This window comes from Mesocricetus auratus, unplaced genomic scaffold (genome assembly GCF_017639785.1).
Source record: "Mesocricetus auratus isolate SY011 unplaced genomic scaffold, BCM_Maur_2.0 Super-Scaffold_100019, whole genome shotgun sequence".
Taxonomy (NCBI): Eukaryota; Metazoa; Chordata; class Mammalia; order Rodentia; family Cricetidae; genus Mesocricetus; species Mesocricetus auratus.
Window position 1 is genome coordinate 10,136,404 of NW_024429200.1, and position 27,364 is coordinate 10,163,767.

Consider the following 27,364-nt stretch of genomic DNA (forward strand, 5'->3'; position numbering starts at 1 on the left):
TATCATTCCCTTGAACCACATCTGGACCTGAGTCCTTAATCATTCAAAGCAAAAGTTAAAAAAGTCCTAACCAGGCTTATGAAGCCATTTAGTCTGTTTCCCCAAACTCTGTGTACACTTCTCTAGCCTAATTTCACAACTACAGTTAGCATGGGCTCCTAGCCATTCTCCTAAACCATGCCAGAATGCACCATATCCACAAGGATCTCTGTTCCAGCTGCTAGAATTATCTTCACTACACTATCACTTCAGGGAACTCCCTCACATTCTTCAAGTCTGTGTGCAAATCTAATTTCTATTTGAGGCCTATTATGAGGAACCCATTTAAGACTTCAACTGCCCCAATTCTTACCCATATAAATTATGATCTCCTTTAGGCCCAATTCCCTGCCACTGGCTTTTTGAAACAGACAGGTCTTATGTAGCCCACGTTGGCCTTGAACTCACTGTGTGCTGAGGATGACCTGGAATACCATATCCTCCTGCCTTTACCTTCCAAGTGTTTCAGATGTGGGCCCCAAAAGCTGCTCCTTTACTCTTCTTAGATTACATTCTATTAACCAATTTATAATTATAATAGACTATGTAATTTGCTTACTTAATATGTTTATTATCTTCCTTAAAAGGATGTTAGTTAGCATCTCCTGAACAAGGATCATTCCCTTTACAAATAAATATATTTCCTATGCCAAGAATGCCTGACTATGTGAGAAATCAAAATAGAGCTATTAAATGAATGAGAACAATATTTTGGAAACATAAAAGAATTGTATAATTAGTATAAAATGTGGTCTATTAGTTGAAAAAGTGTTTTCCCCATTCCTCTATTATAAAGTCCTTTATGAAAATGGTAGGCTTGATTTTCCCATTTTTTTTCTCAAGTCTTTCTAGAAAAAATATATTATTTTTATTAGCATATGCTAATTACACATAATAACATGATTCATCATGACATTTTCATACATGTATAGTGTATAATGTATATATATACCTAACCTCTCTAAGGTCCCCTCTCACTGCCTTTCATGAGTTTTTGTTTTATTTTGTGGGTTCTTATTTTTTGTTCTTTGGTGGTTGTTTGTGAACTACTACATTTTATTAGTTTGAACAAACAAAAAAACAGGATCCTGAGGGGATTATTTACAAAAGCATGGGCTCGATTTAATTTTATTAATAAAGTTCTTTGGAAGTTCAGAACCAACAGTCTAGAGACTGAAGGAAACAAAGAATTATGTCTTGATTTACAATGGTAGGCAACTGTCACTGTCCTAATACTAGTATGATGAAGATTATGATAATTTCCACATCTCAAACATAAAATACTTTAGATTACTGAGAAGTTAATTTAAAAAATGAGAAAATATGTAAAACAGGAAAAAAAAAGGACAACCCAGACTGCTGGGTTATAAAATAGTTTAAAAGTTAAACCTGTTTATCCATATTAAAACCATATTATAATCTGGTAGACCTACCATTCCCAATATCAAGTGTTTTCTGCGTTTTGTTATACATGCAGACAGAAGAGAGGGTGAGGGTACAGTCTGAGTTAGGAGATGTTCTAATGTTCACAAGCACAAAGGCTAAGCAACTCTTGCTTACACTTTGGAAAATGCAAAGGAAACCTGCATCATACAAAATGTAGGATTCACAGAATCGTAGAGCCAGCTACCAATGCTTTAAGATGGCTGTCTGAACTTGCAATAGCTCCCTGTCCTGATTTTTCCCATTAACTCTAAGAACAAACTGTTTTATTTGATCTACTTACAGCTCCCACAGCTGAAATTATTTACTCTGAAATATTTTGTTTTGGTCTGGTTTTTAAAAATGAGGAAAATAAGTGTCTCCAGTTATGGCCACTTAACAGGACATGATGAAAATACAAGGACATCTATTTAGAACTCTCAAATGCATGATGCAACAAAAACATCCCTTAATATATTTTCATAACTACATAATGTAATACATCATGGCAGATTAATTTCCCACATTGCAAATGGTATCAGGAATCAGGTAAATATACAAAGAAAAACAACTCACTGTCCCTAAACAGAGGGTTCTAAATTGTAGTTTGTTCATTCTGTACCCAAGGAAGAACTGCAACCAATACTGAGTGAGAAAGACCAAACCCATTTTCACAGTAAGCTCTGAAGCTGTATTCTGCTTTGGTGTGGAAGACATGCAGGTTTTATTGCCTTAAAAATACAACGATCTAGCCAGGCGTTGGTGGCGCACGCCTTTAATCCCAGCACTCGGGAGGTAGAGGCAGGCGGATCGAGGCCAGTCTGGTCTACAGAGTGAGTTCCAGGACAGCCTCCAAAACAATACAGAGAAACCCTGTCTCGAGAAAAAACCAAAACCAAAACCAAAACCAACGATCCTGGTGCATGAAAGAATCTGACATTAAATCAAAAGCCATGTCAACACTGAAGGGAGAAAAGCGCTCAATATTACAGTTATGAAAGCAAAGCAAGGCAGCACTAAACAAGGAAGCAGGTACGAGGGACAGCTGTAACCCTTCAGCACCAGCTGGGAGTCAAGGGCGAAATGACTGCAGCTCAGGTGATGCTAAGTGAACAAAGGCCGTGAAGGGACAAAGGAATCCCTGAAGCACCAGAAAGACCGTGAGCGCCAGTGCAGACATGCTCACACACCGGATAGGCACATGTGTCTGTAACAACAGACATCTTCAACATTGCTTCTACCTCATGGAACAAAATCCCAAGACTTATTTCTCAAGCTTAGGAATTAGCTGAATGAGGTTAGTAGCCCATAGTCAAGTTATACTGCAAGAACTTTCTTACAAATAAATACTAACGGGGTTGGGGATTTAGCTCAGTGGTAGAGTGCTTGCCTAGCTTGGTCCTAAGCTCTGGAAAAAAAAGACAAAATAACAAAAAAGACCAAAGAAGAACCAAGGTAACTAACAAATAAATACTAGCACTGCAAGTAATCCAAACCCACTTCCCTCTCTTGCTCCTTTTTCCATACAAAGAGAAGTTTTATTTCTCTCTTAGATATTAACAGCAACAGAAGTACATACTGAACCATTGTATACAATCCTTTAGGATCTATAAAAACTAAACTTAAAAAAATTTCCTCCATAAATACAGAACTAATGTTTAATTTAAAATTTTATACCATTATAGTCAGGGCTGGAGAGATGGCTCAGTGGTTAAGAGCATTGACTGATCTTCTAGAGGACCTATGTTCAATTCCTAGCACCTACATGGCAACTCACAACTGTCTGTAATTCCAGTTCCAGGGACCCCCAACACCCATGGCAAAAAACCAATACACATAAAAAAATAAACGAATATATTTTTACACCTAAAAATTCTTTTTGAATGAATCAAATATGCCTGCTCAATTTCCTTTTCTTTTTACTCTTGGATGGAGGGTGTTATGAGACACCTTATGACTGAGATTAGCTTTTAATTAGTAATTCTTCTGCCTCAACCTCCCTAATGTTAGAGTACAGGTATTCAGTAACACATCTGACTCTGCATGTTCACCTTCCTTCCTTCCTTTCTTTCTTTTCTTTCTTTCGCTTCTTGAGTCAGGGTTATTTGTGTAGCCCTGGCTGTCCTGTAGATCATGCTGGCCTTGAAATCACAGAGATCTAACTGCCTTTGCCTCCCAGGATTAAAGATGTGTACCATCACCATTTGGCTGCCTTTGACTTTTTATTTCACCCATTTTTATTATTCTCAAGATGAGAGCATCATATTTTCTTCACTTTCCTTTAAGCACTCAAACTAGAGAAACATTTAAAAGAATAGTCCATTCCTGAATTTGACTCCCATCTTTACCTCTTTTGTCTCTTCCGGGTCTGAATGATCCACAGTTATATAAAGATCGTTCTGTAAATACTTTAGAGCACTAAGAGGATCCATTTGGGCCTTTTCTTCAAATCTAGAAAATACAAAACAAGGGAACTTTGAGTTATGAGAAATGTCCTTAAGACTTGAAGAAAGGTGAACTGCTTAGAGATGAGCTATTCTGGGTATCTAAAAACCCTGTGTTTGAGTATCACAAGAATTCTCCCATGCACATTACAGATGTCAACTCCATAGAGATGCAATAGAAACAGAGCATCTGTGCCAGAACTTCTTGCCTTCACAGTGCAGCCTGGAAAGATGGCTCAGTTGCTAGGGTCCCTGCCACCTCGTTTTCTGGGCTGAATTCGATTCTCAGAGCTGACCTCCCTAGTGGTCCTCTGTCTGTCCTCCACTTACATACTGCAGCGTATACACACACACACACACACACACACACACACACACACACACACACACACGAGTGTGCACGTACACTCACATACCAACTTTAAGAGAGCCCAACGTGTCACATCAAAACCAAGTAAAGACTAAAAATGCTTTCTTAGCCTAACAGACTACACTTTCTGATGACAGGCTTTTTTTTTTTTTTTAAACAGTTTGGAAGCTGAAATAAATAAGACACTTAAAGTTTTTTCTTAATTAAAAAAAACTTATGTGAATAAGTGTTTTGCCTGCATGTATATATGTGTACCACATGTATGCCTGGTGCCCAGACAGGCCAAAAGAAGGCACCAGATCCCCTGGAATTAGATTACAGACAGCAGTCCAAGTATAGCACTTTTAATAAGTACCATTAACACAGGTTAATTTTTTTTAAGTTAAATATTTACCTTAAATTTTTAAAAAAAATTCCCACTTTCTTTTCCTTCCTCCAACCTTTCCCATGATCCCCTACTCCCTCTCATACTGATGGCCACTTTCTCGATGGTGATTATTGTTAAATATATGAAAATAAAGCTTGATAAAAAATCCCATTTAGTGTTGCTTATAATCTCCAGGGCTGACCCTTGTTACTAGATAACCACCGAGGGGATCATCCCACCCTCAGCGTTTATTAGCTGCCCGCGGTTCTTTGTTCCCTTGTTAGCATTTCCACCAGCGCTGCCATTGTTCAGGGTTTGTTTAGGAAGCTATATATTGTCGAGGTACCATAGGCGTCATTTCTAGGACTCCCTGGTTATCTGGCTCCTACAATCTCCCTCTGCCCACTTCTTCATGATGTCCCCTGAGCCTGAGGTGCAGAAGCTGTGTAGCAGATGTATCCCTTAGGGCTGGGTACCCCACAATCAGTTGATCTCTGTTCATACAGCAGTTACTGATAGCAATAATAGAAACAAATACAATAACCATTTACTAAGCATCTGAAACGTGCTTGACATGATTAGGTATTTGACATATTTCATTTATCCTTAAAATAACTTTCATAATATGGATACATTTTTCACCATCTGTAAAAAACAACAACAACAACTACAAAAGAAATTAAGCCCTCCCCCACGATCAAATTGTGTCAGGATAAGAGCTACCAAATAACAGAAGCAGAATCAAACACACGTGTGAACAACTACACAATTGAATTCTCTTAAGTTAAAGAAAAAGAAAATTTGATCCCAGTATTCAGGAGTAAGGCAGGTGAGGCGGTTTTATATAGCAAGTTTCAGGTTTCAGGTTCGCCATGCGACCCTGTCTTCTCAACACACACACACACACACACACACACACACACACACACACACACACCACACACACACACAAACCCAACAAAACCCCCAAGTGTTTATATCTACTTACATAAGTTAGTGTTCATTTGTTACAATATAACTATACAGATGGTTATATGTGATGCCTTTGAAAATGCTATATAATTATATAAAGTACTTAGTTTCTTCTGGGCAAGGAAGATGGTAAAGACCTTTCCCAATGGAGTTCAGGCTGATATTGCTTCAAGGACAGTTATTCCTACTTTAGGCAAGGACAAGATTAAATGTGAAACATTATTGTTCTCTTGTACTAGGTGGTGCTCAGATAAGAGACTCCTTAGCAGAGGTCATATTATACTACCAGCTTATCCACAACAGATTCAAGTATTGGTACCTGAGCCACAGGCAATGGTCTCAAGCTTGATCAACAGTTTATCAAGTGGCTTGGCAGAGTCCTTTCCGATAGGGACACTCTTTAAAGAACACTCTCTTAAGGGAACCAAAAGATAGATATATAAGGATGTGGTGGTTTGAAAGAAAAAGGTCCTCAAAGAGAGTGGCACTATTAGGAGGTGTGGTCTTGTTAGAGGAAGTGTGTCACTGTGGAGGCAGGATTTGAGGTCTAATATATGCTCAAACCAGGTCAGCAAGACAGTTCACTTCCTGTTGCCTGCATAAGATGCAGAACCCTCAGTTACCTCTCTGGCACCAAGTCTACCTGCACACCACCATGTCCCACCATGATGATAATTTACCTGAGCCTCTGAACTGTAAGCCACCCAATTAAATGATGATAATTTACCTGAGCCTCTGAACTGTAAGCCACCCAATTAAATGATGCCTTGGTCAGGGTGCCTCTTCACAACCACAGAAACCCTAACTAAGACAAAGGACATATAAAAAGCAGACACAGAGCTGGGAGTAGGCTGAAGTCAGGAAATAGTCAAACAGCCACCCTGCCTGCCTGGGTTCTGAGACCTAGGGAAAGCCAAGTCAAAGGGGCCCGCTAAGCCGGAGGACACAATGAGGCAAACAGAGCTGCTCTAGCTTCACACATAGTTCTTCAATTGGCCTCATTACTGAAACGTGGAGAAGGTGCCTTAATGCCTGGGCTATTGCTAAATGACTATTTCAACTAAGGTATCCTAGGCATACCACAATCCTCTGCAATGTGAAATAAACCCAAATTTCACTTTCCAGTCTACTAAGTATAGTAAAGAAATCAGTTTCCTGTTTGTGAGTTTTGTTGTTGTTTCCATCTTGGCCTTCTTACCATGTAAAAAGTGCTTCTGTAGTCTAGAATTGTGCTTAACCAAGTTCTTCCCTACTGTTAGACATGAATTTAATGCTCCTTCTACAGCAAGCTTAGAAGATGAATATTATATTAAAAGTTAATGGTGACACTTTATTTATATCCTTGCCTCACAAGATACTTTTCTTTAAAATCTATATGATAACTAAATAGAACAAGTAACTTTCCACTAGAAAAACAAAAAGTCTCCTATCAAAATGTATTAGCCACTATATAGAAACAAGCTTCTATTCTATACGTAATATAGGAAACTCTTACATTTGGCTAAAGTTTAGCAGAAGAAAAGGTCTACACATCTTCCAACGTTTAAAATGGGCCTTCTATTGCCCATCTGACAAATGTTCCAGCACCCTTGATGCCTTTGTCTCATATCTATACCAAAACCACCAAAATGTCTATTTGTAAACCCTTCATTGTTCGTCCAGAAACTTACTGTCTATTTTCAATCTCTTCTATGCTGTGCCTCCAGACATTTAAAAAGACAAGGTAAGTATGCATTCAAGGTCCTTTATCCAACATTAAACACTAACTATCAAAACAAATGCCAAAAGCAACCTTAAGAACTGTGATCACGCCAGGCGTTGGTGGCGCACGCCTTTAATCCCAGCATTCGGGAGGCAGAGGCAGGTGGATCTCTGTGAGTTCGAGGCCAGCCTGGTCCACAAAGTGAGTTCCAGGACAGCCTCCAAAGCTACAGAGAAACCCTGTCTCAAAAAACAAAAACAAAAACAAAACAAAAAAAAGAACTGTGATCTCATGTTCCATATGTTTACAACACTACTATACCTAAGTAAAGCACTTTCCACTCTATTACCTAATTATGAGACTAAGAATCAGAGACCAACATGTAATGACCTTCTTCAAAACTACAAGTTAGCACCTAAGACTGCCAGTAACACAAATGACAAGCACATTTCTACATTTTTCGTGACTTGCTACTTGCTAAGACTAAATCATGTCTAATCAATCACACAACTTTAAAATTATTTGGCAATCGAAATTTTTTTCTATTAACACTTTTAAAATTTTACTTGCTTATTAAGAAATCAACACCTGTATGTATGCTTACTTTGTATCTTCCTTTGTAAAATGAAAGCAAAATGAAGAATAGACATTTACAAAACCCAGTATCTCTGGAATACTTGACTACCTTCTTTGACAGTCCCACAGCTAAGTCATACCAAGAGTAGCTGACAATGCTAATTAAGGATTTTTAGTGTAAAAAACATTATTTTCAGTCAGGGTATTATTATGTACGTCTGGCTGTCCTGGAACTCACTATGCAGACAACACAGTCCTTGAACTAATAAAGATCCTCCTGCCTCTACTCCTGAGAGGTAGCATTAAAGGTGTGAGTCACCATACCCAGCTTAGCCAATTATATTTATACCTGTGTTTTCTTATGAGGTACTTGCAATGCCTCAGTAAGTAATCTTTTGAAGGTCTACACAACTTCAGTGACCAGAAGTCATCTAGTCTCATCTTTGGAGAGCAAGATTTTCCTGGATTTCCACCAAATAAATAATGAACCTATAAGAAACACAACAAACCAGAGTTTAAAGAACTCATACATACTCAAAAAACTACAGAGCTCATAAGGAACTTTCTTTTATCAGGAGTACATGATAGGTAACTCTCTTTGCCATATTCATTTGACAGTTTTTAAAATTGATACATTCTTACCAAAGGTTTCCCATGATTTTTCTCTATTTCATTTTACTCTAAAGCACTTTCCTGAACTATCTGTGTATTAAAATCGTACTATTAGAATTGCAATGATAATGGAAAATGAAACAAAAACCATGGTAGGAATAAGATAATCCAACACATATTTTAGAGAACTACAAATAAAAGGATTATTTAGTTAATTGATCAAAATAAAAAAATGTTATATTCAAAAGAATTCTGACATAAATTTTAAGTAGAATCATTGAAGGTCAAGAGTTATTAAAACTTTAGTAGTAAACTTTAACATCTTTGATTTAACGCAAATGCCAACTATTAAAAGACATATAGCTTTCAGAGTATTATTCCACTGTTTAATTAATACCAAACAAGAAATGTAAAAGGATTACAATAATGATTTCATCACTAGAGTAGATATTCAATGTTATTGTTCACTTACATGAAACATTAAAACCCTTCCCAGAATACTTAAAAACATTTATAGTCACAGTATTACCAAATAAATATTTCTAACCTACTAAATGAAAATTATTCCTAGCCCACTGAATGACAATTCTTTATTACCCTCTTAAGTAAGGGCTTGTATTCATTTCCATGTTATCTTTTATCTGAAAGTTTCAAGATATATAGCACTGATTTTAAATATTTACCTGTGGCTTAAACAGAAAAAATTTGCTCTGCCAGTAAATTTCAATACAATCTGAGTCCAGTTGCTAAATTACACATCAAGTTTAAAGGGAAAATAGTTACAGAAACTACTCTAAACACTTAAGTGACACAAAAATTATTTTCACAATGCCAGTAGACAGGGTCACTTATATAAGAAATACATAGATGAAACAACTTCTTATACAATTGGAAAATCTAATGCCTGGGAAGTTATATACCTGTTCCTTTTCAAAATGTAAAAACTGCATTTTATACTTGAATATCCACAACATATACACAATGACACATGGTATATATCTGTTCTACAGAGTGAAAAAGAAGCCACTGACAGTTTCCAAAATAGGAAAAATGTTATGGTGTGCACCTGTAATCTCAACATGAGGGAGGCTAAGGCAGAAGAATCTTCAGTTTGCGAACAGCCTGGGCTACTCAGTGAGACCCTGTTGCAGAGGAAGAAAAAAACCAAACAATATAAACAATGAAAAGTGTCAAGAATTATTATGGACCACACAAAAAGCTTATTCTCTTGAAGAATTTTGAGAAAAACGGGGGTTAGTTGGATAGTCCTGTAATTCTAATTACTTGGAAAACTGAGGCAGGAGGATTGCAAACTCTGCTTGGGCTACAAAGTGAGTTCTAGGACAGCTTGGGCAACTTATCCATTGTCAAAATAAAAAGTAAAAAAAAGGGCTGGGGACAGATACATAATGCCATGGTGATCTTGTGTGTGTGTGTGTGTGGGGGGGAATGATATTGAATGCCTGCTACATATTCTATTTAATGTCTGCCTGTGTATTGAAACTTTTCATTCAAATTCACTTGAAAACAATCAGAAATAAGATCTATTTGGGAATACTTGAACTATAGTCCATTGAAAATGTACAGGTCAAAGTGGTTAGCATACCTTGTGTAGCTCATCATAAACGAGCTGATGAGCAAACCTTGGGCATGGTTCTTCTTCCTGAAGACTTTTACTCAGATTATCTTTTGCAGCTTGATCATTCTTATAGACACAAGACCTGGAAGACACTGCTTTTAAGACACCGTACTTTTGAGGATCAGTAGCAACCACAATGTTCATACAACCATAGCCAGTAAACTAGCTACCAATGCCCAATTATCAACAGAAAAAATGTACACCTGTTCACATCAAAGTGGAAAGTCAGTAACTCTCATAAGGGGACATGTACTTGTTAGAACTAGTTCTGACATTTCAAAATAGCTCACTTCCAAACAACCTATCTTGTGCTTGGAAACAGGAATTGTATACATGAAGGGTTAAAAGTGAAGACATGTTTTACCGTGTACTCACAGTGGAAGACTCAAGCAAACTCTCATTCTGAATGCAAACAAAACGTCTCACTCAGAAAACAACAGATCCCACAGTTGCCGAGCATATTGCCATAGAAAATGGAGCTGGTTCTTGGAAGTGTTTCTGTTATCACTGAATACGAGAGCTGGATCTTCTGCAACTGTTTCCCAAGCAGAACATGCAGCGTCTGCTCTGCCAGATGCTCTAGGACAAGTCTTGGCTTGGAAATGCTAAGTCAAACCCACCCTTCACCAGCACTAGGATACAGGGATGTTTGTAGAACATTGGGTCCAACTGTACCTAGTTACTTGGTGGTAACCTAAAGCAAAATACAACTCTTCAAAGTCCCAGAACAGGAAGTATCAGAAAGTGAACAACAGAGTAAAATTCCATTCATTTAATGTCACTTATACACAAGTACTGATCTTATCTAAGGCACTGATTTCCTTAAATTATTGATATTTTAGGTCAGGTGAGCTGGCTCAGACCTATAATCCCAGGCAGCAACAAGTAAATCATGAGTCTCAAAATATGTTTAGTATTCTTTCAATATTACAAATTAACACATACCTCCCACTCTGTTCATTTTTAAATAAACCAACTTCATGTAAATAAGAGTGGGATTGCAGCACAGACAAGAGTCCTTACCAGCTATTCCTCACAATGTCATAAATCCAGAATGAATTTCTGACGTTCTCTTCCCTCTTTTCTTTGTCTTTGCTGAGTCCGGATAAGACATGTATTTCATTTAGTTCTGGATCAATAGTTGCTCTCTGTGTGAATCCTGTCATTGGCACTAAAAACAGAAGGAATACATAAGATGGCAGTATTTACAATAAACAGGAGATTAGTACTAACTCATTACACATCTTCATTTTACTCTATATGCCCACTGTATTTATCTTTTAACACATCTCACAGCCTTTTGTATTAAACAACAGACTTGTTTACAGCCTTCTTCCCGCTCTAGAATGTGAGTGACATAAAGGCAGAGGTTGCTTTGCTCATTACTTGGTTCTCGGTGTCTAAAGTAGAACATATACATAACACACACATACACAGAGGGGGAGGGCAGGGGAGGAGAAAGAAAAGGGAGGGAGGGGACAGAGAGGGAGGGGTGCAGAGAGAGCACACAAGTGAGCATGTGCACAAGAGCGAGCACCAGAACAAGTGCAAATGACCTTAAAAATAGAAAGGCAACTTAGAGGATGAGCACAAAGACCTGCAAGTCGGATATCTAAAAGACTTGTGTCCAAGCTAAGTAATGTATAACTCATTCTTATTTTCAAAACAAGTAAAGCATTTCCAAGAATATACTCAAGTGGTCAATAGGCATAGCAAATGGTACTCAATATCGTTAGTCCTTAAGAAGTACAAATCAAAACCATGAAACAACTATTTCACGCAGGCAAGGTGATACACACCTCTATAAGCCTAGTTAGTACTCAGGAGCTGGAGATCAAGACTAGGGTTGAGGGAAGGCAGGGCACTGTGGCCACCAGGAGTGGCTTTTAGAGTACTTAATGTATTCACTATACACATTATTTCTCCTTGAAGACTCTTGCCCTCATTTAATTACAAAGTCAACAGAGTGTCTGTACTCTCTCGTGGTCACATGTGTGGTTACATTATTTATCAGCTCCCCTAATGTCTATACTGTCACTTTTCTTGTAAAGTTACATGTTTAAGGACAATAAAACAATTCTACACGTTTTCTAAAAGACATGTAACATATGCTTCTGATTGTGTTCATTTGGGCAAATTACTGGAATATGGAGGTTCTGGCTACCAGGCCACTATGCTTACTTTGAATGCATGGTTCACAGACTTTGCTTTTGATCACATATGCTGAGCTGGTTGATTTCTTTTGAATTAGCTACAGTCCTCTAGTGTCTACTCATGCTGGTCTGTGAGGAGGTAACGTTTTTCAGAGACTGAACAACACATTCTTTTAGATGAGATGAAGGAGAGGAGTTGGAGGCCATAGTGGAACTGGACTAGTATCAGTGAGGTTATGGGAAACAGAGAGAAGAGTCATAAAAGAGTGAAGCCTACGCAACAAGAAACGGCCAACCACTTCTGAGGACTAGCACATCTCTATACAAGGAGTCTGTATTTTCAGCCTGTCGAGGCAAATAGGAGGCAGTCACTGAAAGACAAGATAGGAAAAATTAACTAGTGAGCTCACATGCCAGTGTATGGCTGCTTCCCTCAACTCTGGGCACCTCCAGGAGTCCCTGCTGTGGCGGTCTGAAGGAGAATGGCTCCCACCACTCCTATGTTTGACTGCTTCATTCCCAGTCGGTGGAATTGTTTGGGAAGGACTGGGAGGTATGGCCTTACTGGAAGACATATGTTATTGGGGATGAACTCTGAGGTTTCAAAAGTCCATACCATTCCCAGAGTCTCCTTGTCTCTGCTTCCCTCTGAGGATCAACCCCAGTAACTACTCCAGTGCCATGCTTCGCTATCTGCTGCTAGGTTCCCTGCCATAATGGTCATGGGGTCTAACCCTCTGGAAATGTGAACCCAAATTAAACTCTTTCTTTTATAAGTTGCCTTGGTCATAGAGTTTTGCCAAGGCAACAGAACAGTAACTAAGACACCTGCATTGCACAACACAGCTCTTTGGATTCTGACAATGAATGGGCTACTGCTCTGTGCTTGTATAAGGAAGGGCCAAGAATTAATAATTCAAAGTAGTTTGGAGAGAGGCTTTAATTACTTAGACTGAATTTAGACTCCACTTGTCTCTCATTTTCACTACTCCTAGGTTGAATTTGGGTAAAGAAATTAGCAGAGTGTGCTAGTTTACTACTTTGTACTAAAACATCCTACAGTCTTTAAATCTTGCTTTATTAAGTACATGCACCACTTTCATAATACTAAAATCAAAACCTGGATTGAATAAAAACAGCATTATCAAAACTCCAAAAGATCCAAAGATCAAAAAAAAAGGAGAGTATTTCACCTTAACATACCACAACTATTAATCTGGTCCTCTGTATTATTTCTTTCCAAGAAGAAAACAAGGCCATCTTGCACTTTAAAACTTTTTAATAGATGGCAGGGGCAGTGTTGGCTTAATGTGAAAGGGTCAAAACCAAAGCAACTTATTTCATCTATTTGCTTTTGTCAACGTCAATAGGCATAATAAACACGTTCCCAAGGCAAAATTTCAAGGATGACTTTGTTTTTAAGGTTTTTGTGAAAGTAAACCGATAGAGAACTCAGATGTTGCCGACATTACTCACACCACCCTGGTGTGATGGGGAGAAAGGTGAAATCTAATAGTTTCAGGGATGGATGAAACTGAGCTCAGCTGGCCAACCCTCTCATTTTCAGATGAATAATCAGGTCCAGAAAAGTTACACAATCTTGCTAATGGTGAAAATCCAAATGAAGAGAGTTGGTCTTTGGATTTCATTTACTGTATCAAATACATCAATCTGCTACAAGAGCTAGAGCACAATGGAATAAAGAATGGCAAGTATGGAAAGGCAGAAGACACAGAATTTGAAAACCAAAGCAAGCAAACAGGAAGCTACTACATTAGTGGGATGAGATTCTAGGAGCTCTGTATCAGCGATGCTTGGTTTAGGATCTGCAACAATGGGAAGGGTCCACATGCATCATTGGCCTCAACCAAACAGAAGCATTCTAACACAGTTGGTCTACAGCAAACTACAAAGCTATGTGTGTAACAAATCATCTTCTAAACATAATCCTCAATTGCTGGTAAACACAGAACTAACATGTGAGAAGTATGCTAAACAGCTTATGTTCACAGCATTAATGCCAAAGGCAATTTAGAAATAAACCAACTTTTAGCATACTGAATTTTGATGTTAAACACAAAGCTAAAAACTCCCTTCTTTCTAAGCAACTGCCATCTGCTAATTAAAATTACAATTTTCTAAGGGAAGTGCAAAATTGTTATACAAAGTTAGAAAATAAAAAGGTGCGGTCGGGCAGTGGTAGTGCACGTCTTTAATCCCAGCACTCGGGAGGCAGAGGCAGGCGGATCTCTGTGAGTTCGAGGCCAGGCTGGACCGAAAGCCTCCAAAACAATACAGAGAAGCCCTGTCTCATAAAAAACCAAAAAAAAAAAAAAAGTGTAAGGTTTTTTAAGGCACTGATGTTAAATCTAAGATAATACATTTAAATAATTATAAAGAGCAATGGCTGAAGATTTTACAGTACTGGACACATGGAAAACATCAATAAAGAGCAGCAATTTTGCTATCAAGACATGTATTATGTATTGTCTCTAACTAGGAATCTCAATTGTTAAAACATTTGCTTCATGATTTCAAACAATACAATGTAAAAGTCACATTACAAATGCAGTTTTAATTAAATAACACACGAGTGAAGCACAAACACGTAATTGTACATTAAGTCCATCTCAAATTACAGTAATTAACTGAAATAAAAATACATCAATACAAAACAGCTAATAAGTACCAGAATGGTTTAATACATTGCAGAACATCTACAGAGTGGGTAAAACTGGTGTTTTCTAGGAACATTTGATAATGTGGGAATTTAAATAGTGTTCTACCTCATTACTAAAAAAATTTAGTGCTTTAAAAGCTAAGTAGTGCTCTAGTGAGATAAAATTAAGTGTACACTGGTTATAGTGTGGTAAAAATAATCCTATGCAAATACAGTACCTCTTGGTGTGAGGTTCTCTGACTAACCTAACTTTCTACAGTATATTTTAAAAGGAGATTTAGGATATCAAAGAGTCTGAATGGAAGCTCTTTTAAGAAATCCTGAAATAAAATATGTGTTGCTCCCCCAATTTTGCAAAGCCTCTGAAATGCAGAATCAAGGTTGCGTTAGCAATTAGGGCCATATGCTTTAGTTCCTAACTTGTCTTGAGATAGGAAAGAATTTCAAGAGACTAAAATATAAGGTACGATCTGAGAGGTGACCAAACTAGAATTTAGAGGTAAGATGGAAAACTGGGGGAACAGCATGGTAGAAAGTTCAAAGACAAGGAAACGAGTGTTATCTCTGAAGGAACTACTCAGTGCTGACGAAGCAAGCAGTACAGGGAGAAATGCAGGCAGAAGAAGGGGGCTGCAGGCTAAGCCTCAGCCCTCATGCAGCCAGGCTGTTTACAAACAAGATTCTTCTCATCTGAATTAATGCTAATCAAAAAGATCAATCTACTTCTTTGTCTTCTCCATGCACAAAAGAGCGTATGAAGGAAGACACAGCCCATGCTCACACCTGTATTCCCAGTGCCTAGCCGGTCATTTGACACCTGCTAAGTGACCAAAAACCATCTACAAATTACACATCAGGCCTGCGGTTCTGTCCTTCCTAAGTCCTTCAGTAGAGAATGGGTAGGGAAGAGATGAGGCACATGGAGAGAAGAAGACTAAAGACCGAGGGCAAGTGAGTGAGACGGCCCAAACTAGTACAGAATAAAGTGGCACCAGGCCCAGAGACACGCTGTAAACGTGAGGTGACTTGATACTTACTGCATGAGTCAGGGTTACCTGAGGGAGGGTGAAGGTGACTGCTCTGGAGAAAACAGATACTCAACAATACCAGCCAAGCTGGAGGATCAGTCCCCCTCCACTCAGAGAGGCTGTGAGCAGGTCACCATTCTCTTCAGATCAATCCTGCTGACTTACAAGGGCAGATGCACAGTATGAGGCATCAGGTGAGCCTACGTGACTAAACTGAAACAGAGCCTGAGAGCTAGAACTGACGCTTTCAATCCCTGCCGGGTACTAGAACCCTCTATGAGAATAAGAGGGAAGGCAGGAAGGGAAGAAGGCATGAGAAAGGGAGCAGGAAGGGAGGAGAGGGAAAGGAGAGGGAAGGAGCAGGTACAGATGGGGGCAGACAAAAAAAAAAAAAGGAAAAACATAATTTCAGTTTCACTCTGATAGGTGAATTGCGCTGATATGTTCTTCAATTCCAAGCATAACTCTGTAAGAGTTTTAGGTGGGAACATTTCCCAGCTGGCTCAAACCATGCTCAACTCTGCAGGAAAAGTTCTCAAAGTATAGTTTGGAGTTTTTTGAGTAATGAAACTCTTAGAATTATTGTAAAATTAACCACCTGGAAATGTATCCTTAAATAAGACTAAAATCTTCAAAAGAAATCAAATCTAGACCCAGAAATTAAGTCCTTCAATAACTTTTTATTTAGGAAAGAAATCTGTTTGGATGGTTCTTCTAATCCCTCCTCATCTTCAGTTCTGAATATCCCTCTGCAGAGATGGCTTCCAAAACACTTATCTAAATGGCGCTCTCCTGCTACCCAATAGTACAGCCTCCACCTTCCTGTCTCTTCTCAGAAGGCAGCTGTAGGTCACTTTTCACTGAAGTATGAGCTTTTTGAATTAGCTCAATCCCCAGAGTTTTCATGTGAATCCTTAGCCTAAAACAGTCCTTGGTAAGTAGAAGACAATGGACTATTTGAGGAGAGAGGGTCTAAAAATCTTAAATGCTACTAAGCAATCAATAAATACTATTAAGTTAATGAATGGATTTGTTTGCTTCGTGTGGTTAATTCCCTACAAACCAATTAAAAACTGAACAATACAGCAGAACTGTAATTCTGATCTTGGATAACAAAGCTATAGGTAACTACAAAATTGTCACTAATTTAAATGCTTTCAAATTATGACCATTAAATTTATTACAGTAAAAAAAAAAACCTTTTTTTTAAAATAGCTTTCTTCCACTATTACTCTTTGACGTTTTTCTTTTAGTCTTGAGAAGTGGTTCCATATAGTAAAAAGAAAATCTTTTTCTTCAAACTCTTACATGTCAGATCTACTGCCACATAGTTGTATTATGGTCAGCGTATTATTTAACCATAGGAGAATAATACCACCATAAAAGATCATCTGTATAGTAGGTCTAAATAAACACATCTCCTGGGACTGGGGATGAAGACTAGTGCCTAAGCACAAGTCCTAGAATCATTAATAGCACAGCCCCATAAAACTAAGAAATGACAACATCAAAAATATGTGAGTTATTATTGCTCATCCAAGCACTATTTACTAGCTAGGCTACAAACACTTTGAGAGAACATAACTGCCCCTGTTGCAGACATAAATCCTCTCATACCCTGAGACAATACACTGCAGCCCTCAATGTTCTGTCATTGGTTACCACCCTTGAAGCTGTTCCAGGAAGAGCTGAGTCTGTCCCCACCCACCTCAGGGGACGACAGGAGTAAGTAACTCCTAAAGTCAGAGGTAATGCAACGTTAAATCACGTATCTCCACACCACCCTGCTGCAGTCTGCAGTGACAGAAGGGAGTGGGGAAGCAGGGTGGACTACTAGGACAGGGGAGTGACAGTACCAGCCTCCCATTCTCTATCAGGCCCTGTTCTGAATCGTAAGCTGAGGCGGCCATTTCAATATCACCAAATGACTTCCTGTCGCAGTAAACTCAACTCACAACAATATAACTCAATGTAACTTTAACTCATAACAATATAAAACAATATAACACAATGTAACTTGCATTATATTGTTTAAAAAAATTACAGCATTTGGGAGGCAGAGGCAGGCAGATCTGAGTTCAAGGCCAGCCTGGTCTTACAGAGTGAGTCAGGACAGCTAGGGTTACATTGAAAAATCCTGTGTTGAAAAACAAAAAGATAAAAAGTGCAGCTCACTTTAGAGTCAAGGAATTCACTATGATGATGTCTTTTTTCTTAAACTTGTGTTTTTTCTTTCTCCTATTATGTTCCTATCCCTAATCTTTTATATCACATGTTCTCTGCCTATTAATATTTTTATTGCAAATGCTCAAATGTATCTTTTAAGTCTACTTTCACCTGGACCTCCGTACCCTGTTCGTCCTGTTCACTGGGTCACATCTCGGGAATCCCTTCTGTTTTCCTATGTCGGATTTTCTTTTTTTCCTAGCTTCTGTGTTTTCTCTTTTGCTACTTCTACTGTTTTGTTATTATATTCAGTAAAGTATCTTCCTAAAAATAGTATATAAGAAGGCTATCATTTTTATATCTTGAGACAACAGCCATTTCCAAACACTTTTCCCTTAACACTTGCTCCCAGACTATCCAGTGAAGCCTGACTTCACAGGTCTAGCAAGTAAAGTCTAGCAGAATCCCACCTGCAGCTGTCAGAACAAATTTGTATCTTCTGCCTGCCCCGCCCCACAAGCAAAGGAGTGATGTTTGAAGTGAATCACGTAACTTATCTCCAGGTAGCTAACACCTTTTATTAAAGACAACGCAGCAGAAGAGCCTGGGGCCTTGGAGACACTCCGACACTGCATCAGTCCCAAATGTTTACGATGGGTTTCTTGTTCTTAGATGATTCTGTAACTGTTCAAACTGCTGTCTCATAGGACAGTTCTAAAAGGCAAACATGGATTTACCTGCAGATCTAAAAACACTACTTCTCGGGGGCTGGAGAGATGGCTCAGAGGTTAAGAGCACTGACTGCTCTACCAGAGGTCCTGAGTTCAATTCCCAGTAACCACATGGTGGCTCACAACCATCCATAATTCAAGCTGGTGTCCCCTTCTGGCATGTATATGTAATAAATAACTAAATCTTTAAAAAAAATACTACTTCTCTTTTTTCCTCACTATTTTGGGTAAGAAGAAAATTCCCGTCTAGTAATTTCCCAGGGTTTGCAGAAGCTTCTCTCCTTTGCTGTGAAGTATCTAATGCCCCCGAGACTTTCTATGTCATGCTAAGTCTTGCATCTCTGAGTGCAACTCATTAAGAAATCCTCTCTGCCAGAATTATGAAAATGCACTATAATGCACAATGATCTGCCTTAACAGCAAGAGAACTTGTTGGTTTTCTGATGATTCAGCCAATAATTTTTTGTAGAGGGCCATTTGTAACCTGAAGATCAATGTGTTGAGTTTGAGGAAATTTTCAAGTATTTACTTGCACTTTTTCCATTTACTTTAATCTCTACTGTTGGGGAAAAATCCAGGGATGTTGGCTGTAGATCTGCACTGAACACTGACTAGGCTAAGACCAGCAGGGAAGGTGTGAGTGCAATTCTTGGGAGTCACATGCCTCCGCAGTTTTTTTTTTCTTTAGTGTTATCTTTATTTGAAATTTTGATTTATTACAATAGTGCGGGGGGGTAGATAGGCTACGTGTAGCACAGTGTGTCTGCGGGTCAGTTCCTCCACCATGAGATGCAGGGATGGAGCTCAGGTCAGTAGGTTTATGCTGCAAGGACTTTACCCACCTCAGCCATCTCACCAGCTCAGCTTTTCTTCTCTATGTAATTAAAACGAGAGGCTTACTAAACATAGTGCCTATAAATGATACCTGTAACATACGTATTTGTGGCTATGTATTGGAGGGTAAGTGGTGTATTAGTGCCTGTGGAGGCCAGAGGTCAACTTCTGGTGTCTTCTTCTATTGTTGTCTACCTTACTATTTGTTTGAGACACAGTCCCACTAATTTAACTAGATTAGCTGAGCAGCAAGCTCCAATGCTTGTTTTGTTCCCCAGCACTGGGGTTGCAGACACACACAATCATGCCTGGCTTTTAAATGGGTGCTGGGGATCTGAACTTGGGTCCGCACACTTTTGTAGCAGCACTTTACTGACAGAGAGAGCTACCTTCACAGCCCTAACACAATTATTTGAAAATTTATTTTGTAAAAGCACCATTGATAAAAGGATCTCTTTTATATATGGCAGCTAAAATGAAAAGCAAGCTGATCTAATTTCTATCCCTAGTGCCAAACGGGCCTTCATCAACTCTCCTCTCCTGGATATAGCACTCACAGGTAAAGCAATTACTGGTTCACTGGAAGTTATCAAAACAAGACTTTTAAAAAATAGTAAGTACAGTGTATTACTAGCCATGTCAGGGCAATGTGCATGAACTTTTTGTACCAGGAGATCAGCTTGCAAGCTTGCAGGTAAAGCTGACTGCATGAAGAAGACTCTAAGGAACAAACAGACACCGCTATGCTGATGTTTACAGCTCACTACCGTGAGAACAAGAAGCAGGTGGCATCAGCAAATGCGAGCACTTTTCAGGACGCCACAGACACACATTTACTTCAGAAACTCATTAACTTCTGCTTAAAAGAAAAACAGAGCCAGGCAGTGTGGAACACTCGGGAGGCAGAGGCAGGTGAGTCTATGTGAGTTCAAGGGCAACCTGGTCTACAAAGCTACACAGAAAAACCCTGTCTTGAAAAATCAAAACAGAAAAAAGAAATAACAGTAAATCACATTTTTTAAAAACAGATGGAATTGGAGAGTCTTATTCTTCCTATTCAGAATTATTTCAATTAAAGAAAGTGTGAGGAATGGTTAGAAAGGGAAGAAAATGGACATTAGCTTTCTATAAAAAGTAGTTACAGCATGAGAAATATTCTTACCCATTCCAGAGTCTTTCTTGGTGCCGTCTGAAATTATGTCTACATGATCAGAGTCCACATCATAACTAAAGAAATCATTCAAATAGGTCTTAGATCTCTGACCACCAAACACATATAGGCAACGATTTTTCTAAAAAAGGAGAAAAGGAAGAGAGTTGTCATTACCAATGAAGAATTCAGGATGACCCTTCAAACTTTACATCTCTATAACAGCAGCTTCATGAGAGATCCCACACAACATTCCTTTGCTGGAATGAGGAGGAGAGAGAAAGGCAGCTCTCTCCACACTACCAAAAGCACTGCTGAGGCGTGGCACACTACCTGCTAAAGCCAGATAGCAAGGTTACTTACTGCCTTTTGTATGACCACAAGGGAGCATGCGTGAGCAAGCAAGAAATGTGTTCGGATAAATCAAGACATAATGAAGTACAGCCACCCAGAAAGGAGAAATATAACTCCTTCTTATGCCTAAAATAAAGACCAGAGTTATCTAAAAGTACATTGACTTCCTTTATAACCATCTACATGCTTTTATTAGAATACTAAATTTAAAAACAGAAACAAAAATGAAAAAAATCCATATATAAAGCCACAACTTCATGTACACCCAGAATTTTGACCACACTGAGAAGTATTATACTGATTTTTATTTCAGTTTTTTGATAATACATTCTTTTTTTTTTTTTAGGTTAGAAACAATCTTGTTTCATATGTCAATCCCAGCTCCCTCTCCCTTCCCTCCTTCCCCACCCTCCCCACCAGGTACCCCAGTCCCCCACCCAATCTCCACTCCAATCCCCAAGGAGGATGAGGCCCTCCATGGTGCATCTCCAGTAAATGTCATTTCATCCAGGGCAGGGCCTAGGCCCTCCCCCAAGAGTCCCAGCTGAGAGAGCCTCCCATATTGTGGCATGGGCACTCAAAGTCTATTTGTACACCAGGGATAAATACTACCCAAGGCCCCATAGATTACCTAGGCCTCCTCACTGACACCCACATTCAGGGGGTCTGGGTCAGTCCCATGCTTTCCACACAGCCATCAATCTGGAGTCCAAGAGCTCCCCCTTTGATAATACATTCTTATGGTCTAAGTCCCAAATTAAAAATTCACAATAAAGCAATTTTAATTTTTGAAACACTAGTGATTTTGTTGTTAGCTTTGACAACTGGAAAGTTTTCACAGATGAAACAAATAATGTAATACATCAGAAATAAGATTTTTAACTTTAAAAGATACATAAGTACAAAAATCAAAGTCACTAAGTAAAAGGGAAAAAATAATTTGAATTAGTTTATCAGTAAGAACTTATGATGTGTCCTTTGATTTATCAAAAGATAAATGTGTATATATGGATAAAGGGAAGGCTCCTACTGGCCAAAGACAGATTAAAGAAACAAAAACAAAACAGAAAAAAATGACAGCATTGAATTTAAAATATCATGCATATCAAAAATTCACGAGCTCATAATTACAGTGTTTTTTACTAACTCACTGGTTAACTTTGGAAACTGAATTCATTAACATGCAAATCAACAGAACAATCATACATCCATTGTTCACTTAGATTTATTCATTTGAGACAAAGTCTTACTACATAGCTCTGACTGACCTGGAACTCACTATGTAGGCCAGGGTGGCCTCTAACGCAGAGATTCCCACTGCCACTCTTCATTTTAAAGGCATGCACTACCACACCCAATGGTTCACTTATTTATTTTATTTTTTAAAGATAGGGTTTTTCTATGTGTTCCCTGCTGGCCTTGAACTTGCTGTGTGTAGCCCAGGTTGACCTCAAACTCTTGGTCTGCCTGCCTTAGTCGCCAAGGTGCTGGGATCACAGGTGTGCATCACCAGGCCTGGCCCAAGAATCAGATGGCTTCATTTTAGAGTAACCAAACAATTCATGACATAAAAATGTTTTGTTGTCCTTTTTAAAAAAAAAATAATTACAGTTAATAAATGCGAAAGAAACAAGAACATCAGAAAAATCACCATTCTGTGATACCTAATGAAATCTAGACAATGCATATCCACTGAATATCAATAGGTAAAGGTTATAGGAAATTTCATAATTGATCAATCAAACTAATGATTCCTAAGCTCACTAATATATATCAAAAACATGACAGCATTAAAGGCCTCTTGATATCCTATGGTCAGAATATATTGGTGACGTGCTGGTGCGTTTCCTCCTGGCCTCCCCATGAAAGGATAGCAACTGTAATCAAGCCTCCAGACAGAAATGAATAGTTTATAGAAAGTACGATAGAGAAACACATTAGACACTGCAATGAAGATCAATCAGTCAAGTGAGAATGGGGAACATTGTAGACTACAGTAACTCTGATTTTTAAAAAGCGGAGTGAGTAGAACGTATATGGAGAAAAGAAGGACACATTGTGGAGCACAGGCAGGTGTATTTGGGATCCCAACCTCAACAAGCCAGTTCTGGAAAGGTACCATTCAGGCCACCAGAACAACATGAATGCAGACCAGGCGTTATATAATATTATAAACTGCTTTCATTGAGACGGATATGATAATGTAACACCATTTTTAAAAGTTTGTGTCTGTCTGTCACACACTGTACTATCATTGTAGGTGCAATTGTCCCTCAGTATTAGTACAGGTGACATCCAAGTCCCTTAGGATTTGCATATAACATATACAAATCCTCTTATGTACTCTAAGTCATCTGTACATTACTTTTAATACCCAGTATAAACATAAGGACATGAGAGCAGTTGTTTAGTAAATAAAGTTTTTTTTAAAGGTCTATACATGTTGAGTGGAGATAAAAAAATTTAAAAAATATTTTTAATCCATGATTGCTTGAATCTGTGGATGCATAGTCTACAGATATGAAGAACCTGCTCAATAAAGACATCTTAACTGAAGTCTTCCTGAAAATACTCCCAACATAATAAAATGTAATAAGCTCTAAAAGTGACAGGGAAGTTAATTAAAGTAGGAGAGATACACAAAAAACATATAGATTGTTTACTGATCAAACTGATAGATTTATGTACACAGAAATTCACTATTATCTCCTTCTTTGTAATTCATATAAAGAATATTTTTAAAATATGCATGTTAAATAATATTTTCTAATACTTTGTTTACACAAAGGATTACCTGCTTCAAAAAAGAGAGGACTTTTTGTTATTTTTGTTAGTAAATCCTTGTTCTAAATCTATAAAATCAATGTGTACTTAATTGAGAGTAGCAACAGGGAAAATAATTCAAAATTATGTATCTAACTGCTAAGAAGTGTTTGCAAATGGTTAAGTCCTAAAAAAGAGAGCTAATAATGCCATAGCTAGGTAACCAGTAAAGTCAGTAATATAAGCACCTACCTTTATCTTCAGATATAATCACTTAGGAGTTAGTTTCTAAGTGGATGGAAATGACTAATTGGCAGCTCACTGCTAATGCTTTATTTCCTCTGTCCCTGCTGTATTCATCATTTATTTCTAGCAAGAGGCTTTGCCTTTTTACTAATTCTTTTCTATAAAGATACACATGACAAAATAACACAATGGACAGAACATTCTTACTGAGTGGAACAGCATGCAGTGTCCAATTCGAGACTGGATGTCCTCAGGGCCAGCATTGCAGGAGTCTTCTCGAAGAAGTTTCCAGGTTTGACATTGGCAGTTGAATGCAAACAAGCCACTGAATTGTGGTTCACTGGCTCTGCTGTCATCTACGCTGCCATTACATGTCAAAATTCTACCACCGAAGGTGTAGATCATATGTTTTTCTGAATCCATGCACATCTATGAGAACAAGGCAACAGATTGAACATTTTTAGTTTGTTACTGTCAGATGTGCCAAAACGGAATCAGTATGTATGGTTTCACATTCTCAAAGAAACCCTGATTGTACACACATATTGTAATACTGTTCAGACATTCAGGATAGCTTTCTAAATACCTTTTCAATTTTCATTTATTCCAATTAAAATGAATACACTGAGTTAAGGAACCTTGTTTTCTTGATGCTACGCTACAAGATTTTTACCAGAGCCAACAATGAATCATGGCATACTGGGTCTTACTAACAGTGCATACTGATCATAACGCTATGGGTGAACTGTGATCATATGCTCCTCTCCATCCTTTTAACAAGAGAGCAGATTCCCAACCGGCAAACTAGAGAGATTCAGCTAAATGAAACTCTACATTTTTTTTTTTTTTTTTACAAAACTCTTCAAATTATGTTCTAAAACAAACCAACAAGCCAGGAAGTGGTACTGCACACCTTGAATCCCAGCACTCAGGAGACAAAGGCAGGTGGATCTCAGAGTTCTAGTACAACCTAGTCTCCAGAGTGAGTTCCAGAGGACAGCTGGGGCTACACAGAGAAACCCTGTCTTTAAACAAACAAACAAACCACCAAACAAAAGGCATTTGCAAACATGTTTACAGACTGACTTCCATAGTGTGTCTTTTTACATTATAAATTGAATTTTCATGCCCACCTTGATTTTGGTTTTGCTTTTGTTTTTTGAGATACGGTTTCCCTATATAGCTTTGGAGCCTGTCCTGGAACTACCTCTTGTAAACCAGGATGGTCTTGAACTCACAGAGATCTGTCTGCTTCTGCTTCCAAAGTGCTGAGATTAAAGGTGTGCAACACCATCACCTAGTTCTCCACCTTAAGTTTTATACTCCTTAAAATAAAAACATAGCCTCCCATAAAATAACATATGAGGAAACAAATGTTTGTCACAAGACAGCATCAAATTCTATCTCAAAGTCAAGCTGGAGTTCAGATACCAAAGCCAGTGGCACTTGTGATTGAAGAATGCACCAGGTACACAAAACAGCTGTACTTTCAGCGAGCACAGCACCAGCTGTTACAAGCTCAAGTCTCTTCTTCCGTCCAACTGCCTTTGTCACACTCTTTAATTTTTAGCACAAAATTGTCATGGTAGTTTTAAAGGCCAATTGAAAAAATAAAGCACTGCAAAAAAGGAAAGATTCTAGGGCAGAGAGAGACAGAGAGACACAGACAGAGACAGAGAGAGACACAGAGACAGAGAGAGACACAGACAGAGAGACAGAAACAGACAGAGAATTTGAGGCAGGGTCTCTCTACATAGCCCTGGCATTGCTCGTTCCTTATGGGAGTTTTTGTGCGGCATTCTTAACTGTCATCAGGGCTACATGTACACACCTTTATTTTGCTAATCCATAAAAGAGAGGAGGAGCACAGTATCAGCATGGAGATTTTTCTCCACACTTTCAGCATACAGGATATGAAACAGGAAAAACCTTATTTATACACTATATACTCCTGCACTAAGATAAATAGTTTTGTTTGTTCGTTTGTTTTTCGAGACAGAGTTTCTCTGTGTAACAGCCCTGACTGTCCTGGAACTCCCTCTGTAGAACACGCTGGTCTTGAACTCACAGAGATCCGCCTGCCTCTGCTTCTGCCTCCCAAGTGCTGGGAATAAAGGTGTGTGCCACCACTGCCTGACCTATTTATTTATTTTTTAATGAGGGTAAATTACCAAAAATTTTAAGCACTCTAGGCATCTTAATGCTATTTTTACCAAGTCTAAAGTTTGATCTTCATTTTTTATTTAGTTTTTTTAATTCAATATTTTTTAGGGTTTATTCTATCTTAAATCATGTACATGTGTGCCTATGTCTATTCATGGACAGGTGCACATATATGCAAGGTGTACCTCCTGGAGCTGGAGTGACAGGTAGTTGTGGAATACTGGACATGGAGGCTGGAAACTGAGCTTGGGTCCTCTGCAAGGGCAGCACATGCTCTTAATTGCCCAGTCATCTTTAGGTACTGCTTTGCAGTTTTTAATCTCTGAAAAATGGTTATAAAAACTTATGATAAAATGTGGTATTTTTTATAAAAATTTGCAAATCAAAATTTCAAAGACTAGGGAGTGTGGCGGCACATGCCTTTAACCTCAGCACTCGGGAGGCTAAGGCAAATCTCTTTGAGTTTCAGGCTAACCTGGTGTACACAGTGAGTTTTAGGACAGCTAGGATTACAAAATGAGAACCTGCCTCACAACAACAGCAAAAACTTAACTGGATTTAAAAGTTGGAAAACTATTTACTCAGTGGGGCTACATAATTTCTAAAACCCAGTAAGCCCAACTTTATTTTTCTAAATTTAATCCATTTTCTAATTTATATAAATTATCAAAGCTAATTGATACTAGACTAGAGGATGCCCTGCTATTTAGTTTAACATTTGCTCAGGGCATAAAGACTTCTGACTTGTTACATTCAGCCTTTGCTGCACCATTAAGGCGAACTCTCATTTCTTGGGCAGGAGGTGATGTAGCATTTGAAGATGGCACTATGCTCCTCATTACCATGCTGCACTGTGAGGAGAAGGCACGTGCGTGCCACAGAGGTCGGGGACAACTCGGGTGGACGAGCTGGAGCCGTGCAGTCTCGCCCACTGAGCGCTCGCCTCACCAGCC

At 38.5% G+C, this 27,364-nt stretch overlaps 1 protein-coding gene across 3 annotated transcripts in view; it reads right to left on the minus strand.

Moving 5' to 3' along the window:
- Mkln1 (muskelin 1) overlaps nucleotides 1-27,364 on the minus strand; it is a 142,512-nt gene that overhangs the window by 8,775 nt on the left and 106,373 nt on the right. For all 3 annotated transcript variants that reach the window (XM_040728738.1, XM_040728737.1, XM_040728739.1), the window contains 6 exons: nucleotides 24,456-24,677; nucleotides 20,898-21,027; nucleotides 11,167-11,314; nucleotides 10,111-10,225; nucleotides 8,242-8,381; nucleotides 3,810-3,912 (listed from right to left, as the gene is read on the minus strand). In XM_040728738.1, coding sequence (XP_040584672.1) covers nucleotides 3,810-3,912; nucleotides 8,242-8,381; nucleotides 10,111-10,225; nucleotides 11,167-11,314; nucleotides 20,898-21,027; nucleotides 24,456-24,677 — 858 coding nt within the window. The remainder of the gene's footprint in view (nucleotides 1-3,809; nucleotides 3,913-8,241; nucleotides 8,382-10,110; nucleotides 10,226-11,166; nucleotides 11,315-20,897; nucleotides 21,028-24,455; nucleotides 24,678-27,364) is intronic.